General features: G+C 52.6%; 1 protein-coding gene across 3 annotated transcripts in view; it reads right to left on the bottom strand.

The window, feature by feature from the left end:
- The window catches only part of AGAP3 (ArfGAP with GTPase domain, ankyrin repeat and PH domain 3), a 136,410-nt gene that overhangs the window by 63,562 nt on the left and 53,895 nt on the right, over positions 1-18,953 (bottom strand). For all 3 annotated transcript variants that reach the window (XM_065667123.1, XM_065667122.1, XM_065667121.1), the window contains exons 3-7: positions 14,696-14,783; positions 14,428-14,513; positions 14,051-14,192; positions 12,405-12,539; positions 7,206-7,333 (exon numbers count right to left, since the gene is read on the bottom strand). In XM_065667123.1, coding sequence (XP_065523195.1) covers positions 7,206-7,333; positions 12,405-12,539; positions 14,051-14,192; positions 14,428-14,513; positions 14,696-14,783 — 579 coding nt within the window. The remainder of the gene's footprint in view (positions 1-7,205; positions 7,334-12,404; positions 12,540-14,050; positions 14,193-14,427; positions 14,514-14,695; positions 14,784-18,953) is intronic.

The raw sequence follows: 18,953 nt of genomic DNA, 5'->3' as shown, positions 1-18,953 counted from the left end.
ACACGTGGCTCAAACCAAGTTGCTAGAGGCCACACTGCTGCTTCTGTGGCTTTCAGAGAGCCTCCCTGCCAGTACAGGACTCACACTGCCCCGAGACTACCCAGAGACAGGAAAGCTTCTGGTGTGCTGAATGTAGAACGAGTGGGAACCTGGTCTGCTTCTACTTTTCCACATGTAAAAGCAGGGCACTCCATCTGGAAACGTGACCAGGCTTCTTCTCCATGTGCTGTCCAGCTGATGAAAACTATGCTGAACGAAGGAGTTCTGCTGCCATGTCCCAGGGAAGAGGGGACCACCAGGGACATGGAGAAGCAAAGCCATGTGCCACCCTGCCAGTGACTTCTGAACTTTCAACAGAGAGAGCTCCTGCAAACCACAGATTCAACACTGAGTGAAGAAGTGTTCTGCAAACACTGCGATGAAGGACCACATGCAGAAAGCTAGGGCTACTGAGTCAAAGAGAAACTGCTGAGACAGCTCAAGTTTAGGATCAGGCATAACAATGCATGTACCATCAGTGTTTAACTGATGCGTGATGTGCGAACCATGTCAGAAAAAGATTCAAAGCATGAGGGAAGAGACGGCCAATGCTGCAGCACAGAGAACCTGCTACTCAGAAAGATGAGCCAGGCAAGGCTGCCAGGAGTCCAGAAACCACTCTAAGGCAGCCTCCTGGCTAAGCTCTGCATGTTTCAGCATCCTGGTCAGCACAGTTACAAAGCTACGACTGTGGGAAGGATTCAGTTCCAAAGAGGCTGCAGAGTTCAGGCTCCTGCCATAGCAGCTGGGACAAACCCCATGGATGTTAGGTGATGGACACTAAACCTCCCAGGAAGAAATGTTGCTAAATTGTGGTTTACATTTTACATACTCCCTGTAGTCTTGTTCGTAATTTTTGCCTGGCCAGAGTAATTCTCTATAGCCTGTAAGTTTGCCTAGTGTTGGAGACAAGTCAAGGTTACTGCCTGTCTCGAACAACAAACGACACAAGCATTTGAGCCTGCTGGTGTCCCAGAGACACCCAAACCTCAGGACAGGTACTGGGGCTGAAGGATGTCTCGCACCAAAGGCAAGCGTGAGGGCTGGTACCACCCCATGAGTTCAGGGCAGAGGAGAAATTGGCCCGAAGGCTGGCAGCAGCATACCCTGAACCACCACACCTTTCAGCTCAAGCAGGCTGCTCTTGGACCTCAGTAGGGATCCAGAACAAACCACAGGGATGTGGGAGAACCCTGACAAGATGGCATGTCTGCGCAAAGACCTTATTTTTGCTCCTGGCAGCTACTTTGACAATGCACCTGAACAGCCACCTGCAGTCACTACTGGAATCTAAGAAGACAGCAGAAACTGAAAACTTGGTAAAACACACGGAGGACAAATCCTTCCCATTAGCATGTAATGGGTAAGTGCTGTGAACTTCAAAGAAGTGCCAAAGGGTGCCTGAGGAGGGAGGAACTCAGCTGAAGTTTAGATGTAGTAACTCCTGGCATAAAAAGGCATAAGGCAGAAGAAGGAGTTACATTTGGGAAGGGCTCTGAACAGAAGGTGGCAAGCAGAACAGGACAGCAGCCACTGACTCAGCGCCTGCACAGGGACAGGGAAGAAGGCAGGAGTGTAGAGACCATGAAATGGAGGGATCACGAGCTGAGCAGGCAGCAGGACACGGGCTTCCACAAGGAAACACAAATGTCATTGGTTCAGCTGCCAAGACACACACACTAACTGAACTAAAACATGCTGCAGCAGGCCGGGAAGCACTCATTACCCAGCACAGGTGAGCTGCAGTTTGTGTTTCATTTTACTTGCAAACTTTAATTTTCCACCTCTTTCATCTGCTCTCCTACTGAGGTCTCCCTAAATGCACTTCCCGGTGTCACAAAGAGCCCGTGCAGGACCGCAGCCTGAGGCCATCAGTGAAGCTGTGACACCAGGCCACCCGTGCCGGGGGGGCAGCTGTGCCCAGGCAGCACCTCCCCAAGGCCCAGTGGCTACACAGCTCACTCCACCAGCCTGCAAGGCTTGGTGGGGGTGCCAGCTTCTGCCAGCTGCTGGGAATGAGTTCCCTGGCAGAAAGACAAACTTCCACCCCACATCAAACAGGCATGGGGTACTCCTACACAGCCTGGGGTACTCCTAAAGGCATCTCAGAGTCCCTGAAGAAAGATGGAGAAAGGGGTAGCAACAGTAAATCAGGTGGAATAACTCTGCAAGTACTGCAAGCATCCACTGGCCCGAGAAACTCCCACCCACACCCTGTGGGCATGAGACAGGCAGCTGCCAGAAGGGAGCAGGGTGGAAGTCAAGGCCAAGCCAAGGAACGGGGATCCCAAACCCATCTAACCTGCTCATCCAGTGATGGGTGATGGCAGGATGCAGGAGAGGAGGGCCTGAACCAGCAGGCAAGCAAGAGCTTTCCCTCTAGGGCTACAGGGTCCTGGGGGATCTGCGGTGTCTGTTGCAAAGGGTGCAGATCCTTGTCCCACATGCTGCTGGGAAGGCCCACTGGTGTCCCCAGGGAGCATGCAGGACCACTGGGGCTGGCCCTGGCTCCTGCCACGCCAAAGCACCAGTTTGATGCTGAACGTGGTACCCAGGGTCGCACACCTGATGAGCATGTCTGGTACACATGGTGAGTGCTGGTGGAAAACCCTGACCACAGCTGACCTGCTATTACAGCTCCCTTCCCCTCCACTTTAATGGAAGAAGGCACCTTCTTCCTTTAAGGCAGCAGGCTGCAGAATAACCCCAAAACTCCTAAAGACAGAAATGAAATCAGGGCCTTTGGCTTGTTCAGGAACTGTTAATAAGGAGGATCATCCACTGTGCAAGGACATCGAAATACCTCACGCAACATCACTATTCCCGACCCCCTATCAGTCTGGGAACCTGATGCAATGGTTTGGAAACCAGCCACAACCTCACACCAGGAGAAGAAAGTCCTTCTGGATAGATGGGGACAGAATCACCAGGGTCCTCTGGGGTCTCTCCTCTTCCAGTAATTGCAATGGACTGGCCAGACTGTCAGGAATGGCCATTTCCAAGCAAGTTATTTCAACTCCAAGTAGTAGCATCAAACTACTTCCAGGAAAGATGTCCCCAGGTCTAGGACAAGAGGCAAGGTTGGTTCCCAGCTCCCCCCTGCTGTAAGCAACCCTTTGCAGGGACTCCTTGTTCCCATTTTCAGAACACAAGTACTTCTTCACTGCCAGCTCCAGGAGACAGAGCTGGCCCTGCTGCACGGGCCAGGGGACCAGGCAGCAAGCAGAACATCCTTCTCATCTTAGACAGCACCACCATTTCTCCAGGCACAAAGCTATGAAGGGAAGCAGACCTCAGCCACAGCTACCAGCAGAGGGGAAGAGGGATGATCTAGGGAGTGAGAAAAAGCTGTTGCTAACAGCAGAAAGGCAGCCTGTTAAGGGGAACCAAACGCTGCCCAAGATGTCATAACTGCTTGGAAGGGACAGAGCACGCTGCCACCACGCATGGCCAGCAGCTGCAGGCAGCACCTCTCAACACCCATAGCCAGGCCCTGCACAGAGAGAGCAGTGCACAGGCTCCCAAAGGCTCCTTCTGGCCAAGTACTCATGATGCAAATGCCAGTCCCGCTGTTCCTACTAGTGGTACTGAGAAGAAAGAGATCCTTCTGTCTCAGTGTGTGTATCTTGTACACAACACCAACACCTAGCTGCAGTCCAAGGCAAACAAAAGCTCCTAATTCTGTTCTTTCTTTGGCTTCTTTCCATTTCATCTCCATGTTAAACCCTTCCTTGAGATCCTTCTCCATGCCAGTTCCTGCTCCCTTACTTGTGAAGGCAAGTAAGAAACCTCGGCAAGAGCCCCATACCCTCAGGTAGAAAAACACAGAACACAGCACTACTCTGCAAAGACCTTGCCACCCTCTCATTCTTCCTTCTTGACACGGCAGCCTGTCCACCTCTTCCCAGAGCTTCCCCACTGGGTGTCTCAGTGCCAGGAGCAGAGGACCACCATCACCCATCCCCACGAGAGGCTCCAGCACTTCTGCGGCCCCAACCTGAAGAGCAGTGCCCAGCAGAACTCTGGAGCTGCCTGCACCCAGCACTCCCCTGTGTTAGGGACAGCTGCTCCAGCCAGTGCTGGAGACCATACCCTCTGGGGTGTCCCCATTAGCACAGTGCACTCCTGAGCAGCAACTCCAGACTCTTTTGCATCCCTGATCACTGGGTCACTGCCTCACTATTGGATGTGTTCCCCTCTATATGGGCAGCAAGCCCATATGCACCAGAGTGTGTGGGCTGCTCTGCCTAGTCCATGTTAGAAACACCAGCAATCAGTGAATGTGTGTTCCCCAGGTCAGCTGGATTTTCTCTGAGGACAGTGGGAAGTAACTCAAGAACCTTATTCCTTAGCCCAAGCAAGAAGGGGGAAATACTTCACAGCATTTTACACTCACTCACCAGTTCCATTACTTCATACTCTATTTTCAGAAGTGCTTTTGTAATGGAAGAGAGATGCGTAAACCACAGCAAAGATTACTGCAGCAGTTACTGGGAAATGACAGGGTTTGCAGTTGAGCTGCAGAAGACCCAGGGGACAGAAATTAACTTTGACCCCCATTGTGGCACCCCGGTTTGCTGTGCAGGAGGGATACAGTGTTAGAGAGGCACAGAGCATGTGCGGGGAGGGAGGAAGCTCCTGAAGGATACTGCTGGCACTGCTACAACCCAAGCAATCAATAAATATTTCTTGCTTAGAAAGGCCTTACAGTTAGCTGCAATTTCCTGCTAGCTGCATGCTGCATTAACTCCCTTTAACAGCCCTGCTTTCCCACCAGCACTACCTACATCCCTCCAGCACAGCCCCAGGAGCACAGCAAGGTACTGAAAGTAAGGGCCCTGCCTCAGAGCCAAGGAGCCAGCATTCACTTCTACACAGATGTTGTCTGCAAACCAGGGTGAAAGATGCTCTGCAGGAAGGAAAGGAAAACAGGGAGGTTTCTGAGCAAAAGCCTCTAACCAACTCATGACAGGCAGTTAGAAATGTCTTCTGATGCTCAAACTTTACTTCCCCATGGCCAGTCTTAAACCCAACCCTTTTCTTCTAGCGCCTTCTTTTCTTAAAAAGTTCTTGCCTTTTACAGCTGTGTATTTCAAAGGTCAGGTTTGGTCCATTTCAGCCTTCACTCTCCTCAGCTAAACAAGTCAAGTCTTTAACTTCCTCTTGCGTTACAGCCTCTTTTCTCTCCCACTTGCCTTTTGCTGCTCATCCACCAGTTTCACTAGGTACTTACATGAGCAACTGGAATCCGATTGGGAAGTTTGGTATCCCCACACCCTGCACACAGCAAACACATTTTTAGCTTCACTACAGACGTTGCCTGGCACAGCAAGTGTTATTAGTACATATTTGTTAGGACCCTTTTCTCATACTTGGGACACTGAAGAAAATATTAAACGAATATTCATCTCCTCCTTGAGGAACACTGCCTGTGGCGATTTTCACCCCACTCCCCTTTCCATACAGGCTGCCTCTCCTTCCCAACCAGTCTCTGTTTGTAGTTTGTCTGCTAATAAAAATCCTCAAGTTACCAGGTACACTCAAATCCACACTTCCCCTGGATTTTGTCTTTACCTTGGATATCTCCTATTGAGTCCCTCAGAAAGCACCTATATCCAGACACACTATGGGGTACAGTATGGCTGTCTATGCTCTGCACACAGCTGAGCTCACTCTGCTTGTATCCCAAGCTCACGGGACACAAGCAAGCTCTGATCAGAAAGCCATGCAGCTTCACCAAGTAGCTCTGCCTGTCAGCAGGGATCAGCCCGTTCACTCGCACACAGAGGCTTCATCTGAACTCACTGGTGTCTGGGTGATCTGGAGCATCAGGCACTTGTCTCTGCAGAAATCTGTGCACACCTACTTGCTGTACAGCTTCAGAAGCCTATGCAGTCAGGTATAACTTCACATAGGTATGTAACAGTTCCTGATGTAAGGGTCCAACTAGGGACTGCAGACACTACTCAGGTTTCTACTGGAATAGCCTCTCCTGTGGTGGTGTACCAGAAGTCCTCCCAAGGGCGAGGGGCTCAGATACACCCTAAGGTTCAAAGCTAAAACCCCTATGAGAAAAGCGCCAGTCTGCCTTTTCTTCAGTTGTACATGCTCCTTAGCTGCTCTTTTCCTCAAAAATCACTGCAAGCACTGTTCACTGGTGAGGCAGCCAAGGAGCTCCCAGCTGCTCTAGCCATGCCATATCCCATCTTCCATAAACCCAGCTGCTACACTTGCTGTTACTCAGTCTGACAGCACCATGACAGACTTCTTGAGTCCTTGCTACAGATCCCGTGATTTCATATGCCAGCTGCTTCAGAGTTGGAATCTGTTGGCTTGACTGCCCCTGAGGAGCAGCAGAGCTCAGTATCTCACACTCCCCATCAGACAGACAGCTCAGCATTTATGTGGGTGCTGGAAACTGCAGCATAGCCCTAAGGCAGTGAAGCGGCTGCCCAAAGGATCTCCTTCGCCAGGTACTCACCATGGCAGCTGGCTTTGGTTTCTGACCTGCCCCTCCTGCATCAGTTCTGCTCCACCAAAGTCACAGAACAAACACCTTCTGCTTCACCATCCTCCCAGCATGGAGACGTTGGCAGCCCTCACCAAGCTAACGCTGTTCCAGAAGCACAGCACAGAGCCCCTCCTCTGACAGAAGAGGTGAACCTCTCTACGTTAATCCTTCAATTCACCACTGAATTTGCCTGCACAAACACACCCTGTATGAAGCCCACCTGTCCCTGCATGGAAGACCATCAGCTTCCAAACTGCCAGGGAGAGCAGTACTGGGGGCAGCTGTATCCACCCAGGCTTGCCTGCCTGGCCACAGCAGCCAGACTGAGGCCCCTTTCACAAACCTGCTCTGCCCAGGAGCTTCCCTGCAGACCACTCACCACCCCACTGGGGGTGACTGTACAAGCACCCCACAGCTTTTGGAGACCATGAGCCAGACCCAACAGTTTAGACACAAAGCTTGACCTCAGGGCAAGAATCAAGCCATTGTGGGCTACAGACTGATGGGCCAGGGTGACAACCACTTTGCTCTTCCCAATACTCCAGGGCTGTAGTGCGAGCTTAAGGCTAGGCTAAATGTGCTGTGTTTTAAGTGAACTGAAGAGGGGATGGAGAAGCACGTGGGCTCCCTGGCTTTTCCCGTTCCCATTTCCCACCTGGTTGATGTGAACAGAAGGAATGGAGGCTGCAGAGACAGACGAATGGCTGGGTGAATTTGGCAGGGACTTGCAGGGGCCAATGGAAAGCTGCTGTTTCTTCCGCAGAGCCACCACCTTCTGAGCCACTGGAAGAAAGGAGAAAAGACAGAGTCAGAGTATGGAAAGCAACTTTCACCACCTGCAGATTTCTGGGGGGTGTCTGTGAGACCCCAACCCTTCCTCTGGCTGAGGCCAACAACTGGGGCTCAAACTGCACCACCCTCTGTGGAGTGGGAGGATTTCTGCAGAACACCCAACCTCGCAATCCCCATTGCCTGCCACTGTCACACAACCCGGCTGCAAGGGATAGTGTTTGCCTGTGGCTGTTCCATTAGGCAGCAGGGCAGGCTGCCCATGCTGAGTCCTCAAAGGCCACCGGCTCTCTTGGGTCTCACACAGAGCAGTGACTTTATGTGGACACCAAGGAGCCACACAGACCCCTGGGCTGCTGCAGAAGAATCCCTGGGCAGCCAGAGTCACTTCTTGGTCCCCCCTCACAGCAGATACAGGAGCCAGTTATGGAACTGAATAGCTTGGGCAATGCCACCTCCATCAGTCTGGGCCCTTGTGACCCTCACAGTCTCTACACATTCAAAAAACTAATGTGAAGAACAATTCTCCCAGTTGCTGTGACCTCACTGCCTGATGCCAACAGCCTCAAATTGTATTTCAGCCACCCCAATCTCCTACCTTTTCTGGAAATAAACCATCTTGAGCATTGTCAAAGAGCATGACAGCAAACAAGCTGTTGGGGAATTCAGGAGAACACATGGCCATTCTCATTTTCTCCTGCACACTGACAAACACAACTGAAGGCACTGGAAACATCCCATGTCCAACCCAGCACGCCTCAAATCGTGCACTCTTGCAATAAGGAAGCTGCCACATTCCCTTTCCAGACAGATGCTGCACCACATACGTGGTGTGACCAAACTCAAATGCTAACAGCAACTGCAAATCCTGATACAGCTGCAGTACCATGTTCCATACAGAGACTGGTGAAGGCTTATTGACCACTGCTCATCTGGTAAAGCTGGGAGCCTGTCCAGACTCCCAAGCTAAACGTTAGTCCCATAAACAGCAGGAACTCCCCCTAGACCCACCAGACTGAATTAACTTGCTGGTTTTTCCTGCTCTCCTCCCCCTGGCCAGCTTCATGCAGTGCTCACCATCTCCTTCGCAAGCTGGCCAGGCCCATTGCGAGCTCAGGTACCTCAGGGGCCAGAAAAGATTCAAACTCCTCAGCAGCCGCTGTCCGAGGCAAAGAGCCTGGCAGAGGCTCTGCCTTGTTGCTCATCCTGTACCATTAGCAATGGTACTAATCACAAGGCCAGCAAGGCCACACTGATGGTGATAAAATCTCACCAACCCTTAACTGAGGTATCTTGAGGCAGCCTTCCCATTTCTGCTTGCTAGGCAGAGGTTCTTCTACAGCCTGAATATCAGCCAGACTTTTTCAAGGATAATTTCTATCATCCCTTAAGCCAGTCTCTGGGATAACTTGCTTTTCACTATCTCTGTGTGGTGTGGTTGACAAGCTGGAGGGAAGGGATGTCATCCAGAGGGACCTGGACAGGCTGGAGAAGTGGGACAGTGCCAACATCATAAAGTTCAACAAGGTCAAGTGCAAGGTCCTACACCTGCGTAAGGGCAATCCCAAGCACATATACAGGCTGGGAGAGACTGGATTGAGAGCTGCCATGAGGAGAAGGATTTGGGAGGGTGGTGGCAACAGAAGTGCAGGATATGCTCTGTACAGGACGGACAAGCAAGCAAAGCTTTGCAATGAAAGCAAAGACCACCACTTCTCTTCCTGTTTCTGCTGTGGAAAGTCAACATCTTCCCCTGCTTACATGGGGCAGGTCTCCCACAGTCTGCCTGAGTGACTTGTGCTGGAGAAAACGTATAAAGATGAGGTCGGTCTGGTAAATGGATCGCATGCGTGGCAAGCTCCTTATGCAAGCCATGACTGCCAGTACTCCAGATACCAAAACAGATGCACCAGGGCCCACCAGTGCTCACTTGGAAGAGCCTCTTACACACTCCGAAAATGCCTCATCCTGTCAATTCAGCCTCATCCGAAACTGGATCCTGGAAGTCCCTGAAGAGTTCTCAGATGCTGCTGATGTCTGGGGCCACCCTGCCAGGCTCAGCTCTCCTCAGCTCCTCCTGCCCGGTTCCTTCCCTGTCACAGCTTTGCTCAGGAGCCTCTGTGTGGCCCTGCAGTTGAGCAGGCAGGTAAGAGCACCAACCACCTGCGATTTACTTCAGATCTCCTATGAGATGGCGAGTCCCTCTGCTCCCAGTTATCACACTGCTTTCTCCACTGTTCCAGGCAACACGTTCAGCCAGGGCACAGCTACCATCGTGACACACAGAGGCAGCCCACTGTAGGAAATACGGCATGGCACAAGGAACTGCAGTAGCGCAGACATCTCCTGCATGCACAGACTCGAAGGCCAGAAGGATCTCTCCAGCTGAAACAAAGGCTGACCTCTGTATGCTGCCAGGCACTGAACTTCACCCAACCTATACTGCATCACTCATCTGGGTGAGAGTCTCCTCCAGTAAGGGACATGGTCTGGATTTGGAGAAAGTACGAGATAGAACGTACAGCACTTCCCTATGCATGTTTTCCAACAGCTAATGAAAAGAGGGCTACTAAGAGAAAAAGTAAAGATCCTTTAACATCTGAATTCGACTGGCTTTCACTTCTAGCATGAGCTCTCTGTGAGCCTGCAGAATCTCAGTATCTGAGGTTTTCTCTCCATGTAGGTATGTAGTTATACTTACACTGTAATCAAGTCACCTCTCAATCTCTTTTTGATTTACTGAATGGATAAGCTGTCTTAGTGAATCACTATCAGGTGTTTTCTCTAGCCTTGATTAATTTTTATAGCCATTTTTTTAATCTTCTCAGTTTCTCTGAGTCCTTTTCAAGTGCTGAGACCCAAGGTGAGAAACATTCCTCAATGCTCCTCCTGCTGCCCTGTATGAAGGCAAGAATCCATGTGGACTTGCACTCAGTGCTCCCCTGCTTACAGGCCCAGGGTCAGCGCTAGCCCTCCCAGCAGGGCAGCCCATGCTCCCTGTTCCATACAGCATCAGCATTTGCCCAGACTGACATCAGTTTTGCTTGAATGTTCTCTCAATTTTGTCTGAATGTCTTCAAAAGAACCAGCCCACTCTTCGCGGTCTTCTGGACTTCCTCAATCTCACTGCTCCTCACATGGACAAACCTGCTCCCCTGCCTCCTTCCTGACCACACATACAGCCTGTGAGTAAGCCCAGACAAAAGATGAAGCACAGCACTTTGCTCACTCCTGAGCCTCCAAGCAGCAGCTCAAGCTGTCCCAACAAGCTTGCTAAGTAGTGCTGGCACTACAAGCTGTGCCCCAGTCTCACATGAGAGCCTTCATCTCACACATCACACTACTTCAAGTTGTGTTATCTTTGCTTCCAGGGTCAACAAAGAGAAAAAACAACCCCGGAGCATAATCCACTCTGTCTTGACATTAATGGATGAGAAGCAGCCTAGTAAACAGCAGCTCCTAATCCAGTGCCTTCCCCAGTCCCTTCCCAACCCACCAGCTGCTGTTCTTCACTCTATCGTCCTGCAGAGAAGGGCCACGCAGAACCAGCACGAAGGAATAAGCTGAATAGATTTGGTGGCACACAGTGCCAAATGCTTTCCAGAAGCCAGGGACAGCTCTGCTCACGGCCCACCTGCTGCTTCTCTCTTCAGACTTGCTCTGCAAATCTCTGAGTTAGTTTAGCAGATCCTCCCCTTCCAGGTCTGCCACAGTTTTCACTGTTCCCAGTTGTTCCTTGCCACCAGTTCTCCACTGCTCATGAAGAGGAAGAAGAAGGGGTGACTCAGAAGCAACCTGCCCAACAGAGTTGCCCTAGTTTCCCCAGGAATACCAAACCAACACAGAGGCTGCTGGACGCTGAAGGGTTCCTGGCCTGAAAGGTGGAACAGTTTGAAAGGTCGTTTTCTGGGCTGACTTCTCCGACAGTCTCAGAGGTGGACAAGCAGCAGGAGAAGAGAACATCTCTGCATGCTTCTGCATAACAGAAGCTGTGCTGCAACTATGATCCTCACCCCGCTACAGGTGATTACTGGCAGGTCACAGACTTACACAGGGGAAGGAGGATCACCAGCTCCAGCTCAGAGGAAGGAGTCAGCACTTAAAACCAATAGCAGGCTCAGTCCTGTGTCTTGCCCTCAACCTATCTTGCTCTGCTGCAATGAACAAAGTTTGATTTTTGCCTTCAGGCGGTCCTACTGCACTGTGATTTCCAAACCTTCCTCCATGTGCCTCTTCCACTTAAAAACACTAAAAGCACAGCTCTCCTCCTTTCCAAAAGCAACTCTGTCCTGCCCAGCCACTCAGCTCTGCACACATCCTCCCTCATATACTGAACAATTTCCCTCCTGCACTCCCTAAGACAAAGCAGAGAAAGGCAACTGGAAAATATGCAGTCCCATTACAGGGCAGGGCCCCGGTTTATGTAAGCAACTGCAAACTCCTAGGACATGGCGTAGGTTCCCTTTCCAACCTACAGCATCACTGTTATGCAGATTGCTCTCCAAGCCTAAGCAGAAATGCTCTCCCACATGCCGTTCCCATGAGAACAGCTGCCCATCTGGCCACTCAGTTGCTGCTTCCCTACCTCTAACACCCAACAGCTCTGCTGTGCTTCCTCCTTTCCTCCACGAAAGGCAACCAAACCCCTCTCTGAAGCCTAACAATTCCTCTGCAGGCTCCTACAGACAGCTGTGCTGCACAGGCCCACCGTGGGGGTGCAACCATCCCCTGCAGCCTCCCTGTTCTCCTGACCAAGTGGCTACCCAGAGGGCAGCCCCTGAAAGAAAGGTACTGCTGGGCCCTGCACTGCCGTCCTCATGCACATCTATGTGCAGTTCACCTACGTGCTACACACAGAGGAATCCTTCCACACACAGAGTACATCCCACTCCTTGGAGCAGGTCTGCGTTGTGAAGCAACAGCACTGCACACAAATGTGTGCCTAATGCCCTTGGCCTCATGGCTGTTCTAACCGAGAGCTGGTGATCTAGGTGGTGTAAATCCCCCTCTGTAGGACAGCACTGCTGCCCCGGTCTCGCCTGGACACCCTCCAGGCTGCAGTTACCATCCTGGAAGACTCTCTCCACGTTCAGCCCATAGGTGGCACAGGTCTCATAGTATGTGCAGCGCTTCAAATCATTGGAAAGCTTCCGTGCCCGAGAATCGTCAATGACGCGGGGGTTTGTGGCGCTGATGGCATCTGGAAAACAAAGGGAGAGGAAGTTAAAGAGCAAGCACCAGTGTCTCATCCATCCACAGGCTCAGGACCCACTCCTGGTCTCCCTCCCTCCTTTCGCACACAGAAATACCCACCCTCTGATTAATGCCTTAAGTAACAAAGTCCCATGTTAGCAGAAAAATGGAATTGTTAAATGAACCTTTTTAAATGAACCAGTGTTTAAATGAACCCCATTCAACTCTCCTAATCATTCAACCACCAATGTCACTGAAGGCAGAGGGCAAAACCAGGGGGACGTGTGGCTGCCAAGGCAAGGCAGCCTCAGCTGCAGAGTAAATCGGCTTTGCCAGTTTCAGTTGTTTTAGGTCTCATGGCCTTGCCCTACATATTAAAGAGTCAAGAGGGAAAAAACATCCTCAGTTAACTGGGAGAGATGGGTCTGCCACGCTGAACTCACAGATGAGGTCTTGGTGGACAACACTTAAAAATAGGCTTAATTTGTATCCCAGATGGCTGCTAAGTGCTTGCATGCTTTGGAAAAACTATCTTCCCAAGAGGAATGCAATTCCTTGAAGACACGCCAGGGACAAGCAGGGGCTGTAAATGAACTTTCTCAGAAGGAGCCAAAGGAGTACTGGGACTCTCACTGTAAAGAAGTCCTCCTCAAATTCTCCAGCGGGTTGCTCAGCGTGACAGTACCAAGACTGTGACCTCAGCTGGCTCTAAATCTGGGACAACAATGATCACCAACCCCTCTGCCACACTTCCCCTCTTCTGAGCCTCCACAGTACATGCCAGCAACCCCAGTCCACTCCTGAATGAACACCGTGCAGTCCTAAAACTAAAAACCCAGAGTTTAACAACTTTGTTCTACTCTTACTCTGGGGCCCAAAGCAGGCACCCCTGTGACTCCCCTCCCACTGTCACCGCCTCCATTCCCAGGCTCAGTTTCTCCTTTCCCAGGAAGGGGTCACACTGCTCAGGAACTGGGCCCTGACAAGATGTCTTTTACTCGCGTTCTCCATCCATGCTCCCTCTCTCTGCTGTCACCCTTAGATCCAGCCAATGTCTGCAGCCCCAGGCTCCCTCCTTCCTGCACTTAACCACCCACAGGCAGGAAGGACACTCATTTCGGAAGAGCAGAGCTCATCACCTGAGACAATGCCCTTGCTGCCCCTCCCTGCCTCCTGGGCACCCACAGCAAGGCTTTTGGAGGTGAGGCTGCCTTCAAGACATGTTGTGCCAAGCAGGAATCCCACTCAAGGGCTGCCCTCTCTCCCAGCAGCCCCTCTCCATTGTCCAGGCATGCCTGTGGTGCCCAGAGGGTCCCCAGGCCCTGTGTCTCCTGCCTCCTCTGCTGCCCACACCCCCTGGCAGCCTCAGCTGTGGTTTCATGACAGTTCCCTTATGGCCTCTGCCCCTGTCCCTGCTAGTGCCCTGTGCTCTCCTGCCCATAAGGACACATCACCAGTGCTCCTGAACAGGGTGGGGACGATGGACGGAGGAAGAGAGCCCGAACGCCCCGCTCTCACCCTGCGTGCCCACCAGCACCATCGGCACCTCCGCTGTGTTCCGGTAGCTGCAGAGCCGCAGGTAGTAGTTGTAGACTGTCTGGAAGCTGATCTCATCCTCCAGGCTGAAGACAAACACCACAGCGTCGACCCAGGCAGCAAACTGAGGGAGACACACGAGCTGTTACAGCCCAGCCATGCGTCCTGGAGCCTCAGCACATGCCCCAGGCCCTGCGACATCCCAGGGAGGCCCCAGGGTGAGCAGTCATTACAGGGGTAGCCCCTCCTCAGGCCTCAGAGTCCTCATGTTCTCTCTCAAACAGGTTCCAAGAGGCAGCCAGGTAGGTCCCTCCCCAGGACAGGGTGGGAAAGGGCTGCAGGAGGTACAGGTCTCCTACCTGGAGTTCGGGGGGGCCCCCTTCATCTCGAATCAGCAGCAAGTAACTCTGACCATCCACTACGATCTCCTTCTTAAATCGGCCACCTTGGGAAGAGAGCAAAGCAGCAGTCAAGTGAGAGGTGGGGGCAAGCAGGGGAAACCCCTAATGAAGGTCAGGCAAGGCTGCAGAGCCCTGCGGTGGTGGCAAATAAGGTGCAGAGACTTGGGGTCACCTTTAAAGCAGAGGACCCAGACCACTCCCCAGGCAGCCTGAGAACCAGACCTACCCTCTGGAGACTCCTCCTGTACGTAGGTGCCGGTCAGGTAGCGGTGCACGAGGGCTGACTTGCCACTGGACAGGTTCCCCACGATGCCCTGAAACAGAGGCGCATGTCACCCACTGCCCATGTGCCCTGCATGTCTCCCTCTACAGAAGACCACTCTGAGACCACCACAGCCTGGGCACACACAGATGGGGGACAGAGATGCTCCTGAAAGGGCACTGGGGATGGCAGAACCCAGCTCAGTACTCAGTGAAACGAACTCTTCTCCCAGCCCACACATCCCAAATTTTGGTGTGCTGCTCTTGACAGCCCCTGCCAGAAGGAGACCAAGAGCAGAGACTGGCTATGTGTTTGGTAGAGCTGCTGCTTCCAATGCCAGCAGCGAGGCGCAGCACTTGCTCCTCGCTGCGGCAGTGACACTGCTGCAGCAGAGCACACGTTTCCCGGTGGAGCCGGCTGTGCTGCCTGCACAGGAAGACATCCAGCACCGATCTTTAACTGACTGAAAATAAAGACACGTAGCACCAACTTTTAACTAGGTTGAAACACCCTAGGCTAGGGGTCTGTCAGTCTGCTTCACCCCACAAATCTGCTACCAAACAAACGGAGCTGTCCCAGGTTAGGTCAGCCACAAAACCCAGGTCTTCCTAGCACCGGCACTTTCCCAGCTGTTAAAAACAACTGCGGTGCCCTAGGGATTGCAAGTGGCCCTGCCTCCTGATGGGAGAGCAGCCCTGGGGTGACGGGGCACCTTCTTCCAACGTTGCAAAAGATCTAGTTCCAACTGGTCAACTCCTATCCCACAGCTACTCTGCACAACCATGGGGACAGCATGGCTTGCAAAGTGGCTCTTGCGTGGCTGAGCATCCTGCCTTGTGCTCCTCTAGTGTCAGCTGCTGTGTTGCTCTAATGGAACTGAAGTAGAAACAGTGGGGAAATGTAGAGGCACCCTTGGCCTGCAGTATGCCCTTCTACCTCCTCCCAGTGCTCCAGGCCTGCGGAGAGATGCTCTACGCCAAGAGCCTTAACTCACCCCTTACACAGCCCTATGCATCTCAAAACCCTGACAACCTCCTACCAGTTCACCATGCAGAGCCCATGAAGCTAGCAGAACATGCAGTCCAGCCTGGCACTTGTTTGCAGTGTTACTTTCAAAGCCACTCAGTTGCAGGCACACCACTGCTGAAAGAAATGGGGGTGAGGAGAGGAGTGACTGGGAACACTAAAGCTGCCTCTGCAACCAGAAGGAAGCTTAAGGCTGACCTTTTCCAGGTAAAGGGATGAGGCTGGCGAGTGAGTCACCACCAGGCAGGTTCTCCAGCTTTCAGCCAGGTGCTCAAAAGCTGCCGCTGCACTGGTCCTGCCCTGGCGACCCGCACACTCCTGTCAAGGGACGGAGACGCACCAGCCGTGCATCAGTGCCAGCCAGCCAGTGGCAGACCACACTACAGGAGCACAGGAAACCCTCTGATTTGCCAGCGCCTCTTGTGTCCGTGCCACATGGAGCCAGCATCCAGCAGGACCAAGGTGCCAGGAGCCCAGGACTAGGAAGTGTGGATCACCGCACTCCCACGGGCATGCCCAGGCTGAACGTATCGCTGCCAGGTCTGTCACCCACAGCAGTAATTAGAGACCATACACAGCGCGTTTGGACAGATGAGAACACGCACCAGACTGCACCCCACAGGTAACGCACACGTGCTTCAGAGCCAAGCGAGCGGCAGAGATGGAAGAGGCACACAGGCGCTGTACCCCACGGGATAAACGAAGGCAACACTCCTTTCTCCGGCCGCTGCCGCCCTTTGACGGGGGCATGAGCAGCCTGGGGTATGAAGGGGTGGAAACAAGAAACTGTGGATACCACGCACACAGCGGGCAGCGCAGGGGCTCAGCTCAGTGCCCTCTCCAGCTTCAGTCTCTGGACAACCTCTGTAAAACAGAGCAGCACTCCGAGATTGCCTGGCAGCCAGGACTCCATGTAACATCAGACACTAAACACTCCAACAATGTTTAGCTCTCTGCAACTTGGATGGAGGCTGCATTGACGCTTTGTTTATACTCAGACTCCTGACCTACGTCTTGCTGAAATCCACTTCTGCTTTATCTTCAAGCTCATCTGGCGTTATAAACAAGCCCAAACAGAACTGACAGTATCGAGGAACATGACCCTTCAGAGGCACCAAACCACAGCAAAACATGGGGTTTAGGCACCATGGAAACCTCTGTATCAAGACATGCTGGGCAAATGAGGGAATGCAGCCTGCCCCCGTGCTGGCCAGTGAAAGGCTGACATTGCCTCATGTCAGGGCCAGGGACGAGGCCTTGCCAAGGGGCATCACTTGTGCCTGCCTGCAGAACTGCTGCCATCTCCCAGACACAGCCTCTCAGCCTCCAGCAGAGAGATGAAGCTTCAGCATAACACTCCAGTGGGGAAAACTGCTAAACATAACTTAAATACATAAAGCTATTACAGACCCTTAGAGAAAGTACACTGACCACTTGTGGTGCACACAGCAACGTGAGCAGGGAAGAAAGCAGCAAGATCCTGCGCTCTGGCAGAAGGGGTGAAACAGTTACTTCCCACAGAAGAGGGAGGAACATAAGCTGTGGTCAACACGACTTTGTGGTAACTTGAGAGCTTGTTCAAAGACCTGTCAGTCTGTAGAGACGTGGCGTGAAGAGCTGGGCCCTGTAATAGATGGCGATGACAGCACCACTGGGAGACGAGGATGGAAGGCACGGCAGCACCGGTGCACCCATGGGGCAGTCAGGGCCACAGCACCGTGGTGCAGAACAGACCCCTCGATATGCACCTGAAAGCTCAGGACCTGCCTGGCTCTACACAACGCCGCTGGCTGAGCACAATCTCACACGCAGACAGGAGCAGCTTTGCTGCTACACGAGGTCCTTCCCTTCACAGCCACAGAAAAAACCACCCCAGAAACCACCGCTGAACACAGGGAGGCCTGCCACTGCCTGATCCCAGAGACACGATGGAGAAGGCTCCAGCCCAGCAAGGCCAGGACTGAACCAAGACTCTTGAAAGGCCTCCAGGCTTTTAGGAAGAGGTGCATCGGCCAGATGAAACCCTGAAGCAACAGAGATCCCCAGAGGTCATGGAAAACATGGGGAAAGGATAGTGCTAATTGAGGAAGAGCTAAAAGCGGTCGGTTTATTTAGCTCGCAGCACTGTTGTGAAGCCCGCAGAATGTTACAATGTCAGAAGGCAGTACACAGAATAGCTGCAAGGATATTTTTGAACAGACACACATTTTACAAGCCAAGCTAACCAATGAATATTCAAAAGTTTGTTTTCATTTTCACTTAGCAGCAGATCAGAAGAACAGTGGCAGCGCGGCGCTGGTATGTTCTGCAAAAAGCCTGCTTGCTTCTTCGAGTAAGAGTGAAAAAATTCATCTTGAAAGGGCTGGGGGAGACATGCCAACAATCTTCAGAGGGAGTTCAGGGCTGCCATGGAGAGCACGGGAAGAGTGGAGCGGTGGAACAGACTGCAAGGTCCCCGAGAACACCCAGCCGGATGCTTGGAAGTGCAGGCAGCCTCCTGCCCACCAACATCCCTTCCTGCACTGCTGACCGGCACCAACTCACAGATGGCCGTGGTGAGCTGGTGTGGGGCCAGCAGCAGGCCATGGGGAACAGCTCCATCTCAGAGATGCTGCACCCCGAAATCAGGACCCCTCCCTCAGAACCTTGTCCCAAATGATCGAGCTGTGTTGGGGGTGAGAGGGAGGCAGAGGCAGCCCCCACCAGAGACCCCGTCCTGCAGGTAGGTGATGAAGCCTGGTAACAGCACATCCTGTGAAACCCACTATGTGCTGCCAAACCAGAGGAGATTCCTTCTCTCTGCCTGGCAGAACAAAGCACCAGAGGTGACATTTTCCCCCGCTGCCCTCCTTGACAGGGGCACCATGAGGCACTCATGCCTGGGAGGTGGCCAGCGGAGGCCAGGGAAGCCCCAGTGTGGAGCTGCAGTTAGCGAGGCTCAGAGAGGTGACATCTCCCACATGGTAACTGCCGTACTTCCAAAGCAGCTCTGAGAGTGATCACAGCCCATGCACGCCTGACCCACTACTCAGGATCTGCCCCTGCTTCTGCTATGCCTGAAAGTCTAGCCCATGCAGCAGTACTTAATCAGGAATCACAGCTCTCCTACAGCTAGCAGGAAGGGTGAGGTACTCAAATATTACCTTTTGACCTACATGTCTGAGTGTTCTCCAAGATCAACACCCTCTCACTTACG

The sequence above is a fragment of the Lathamus discolor genome, chromosome 2 (genome assembly GCF_037157495.1).
Source record: "Lathamus discolor isolate bLatDis1 chromosome 2, bLatDis1.hap1, whole genome shotgun sequence".
NCBI classification, from domain to species: Eukaryota; Metazoa; Chordata; class Aves; order Psittaciformes; family Psittacidae; genus Lathamus; species Lathamus discolor.
Note: the sequence above shows the minus strand (reverse complement) of the source record. Positions and strands in the feature narration are given on the sequence as shown.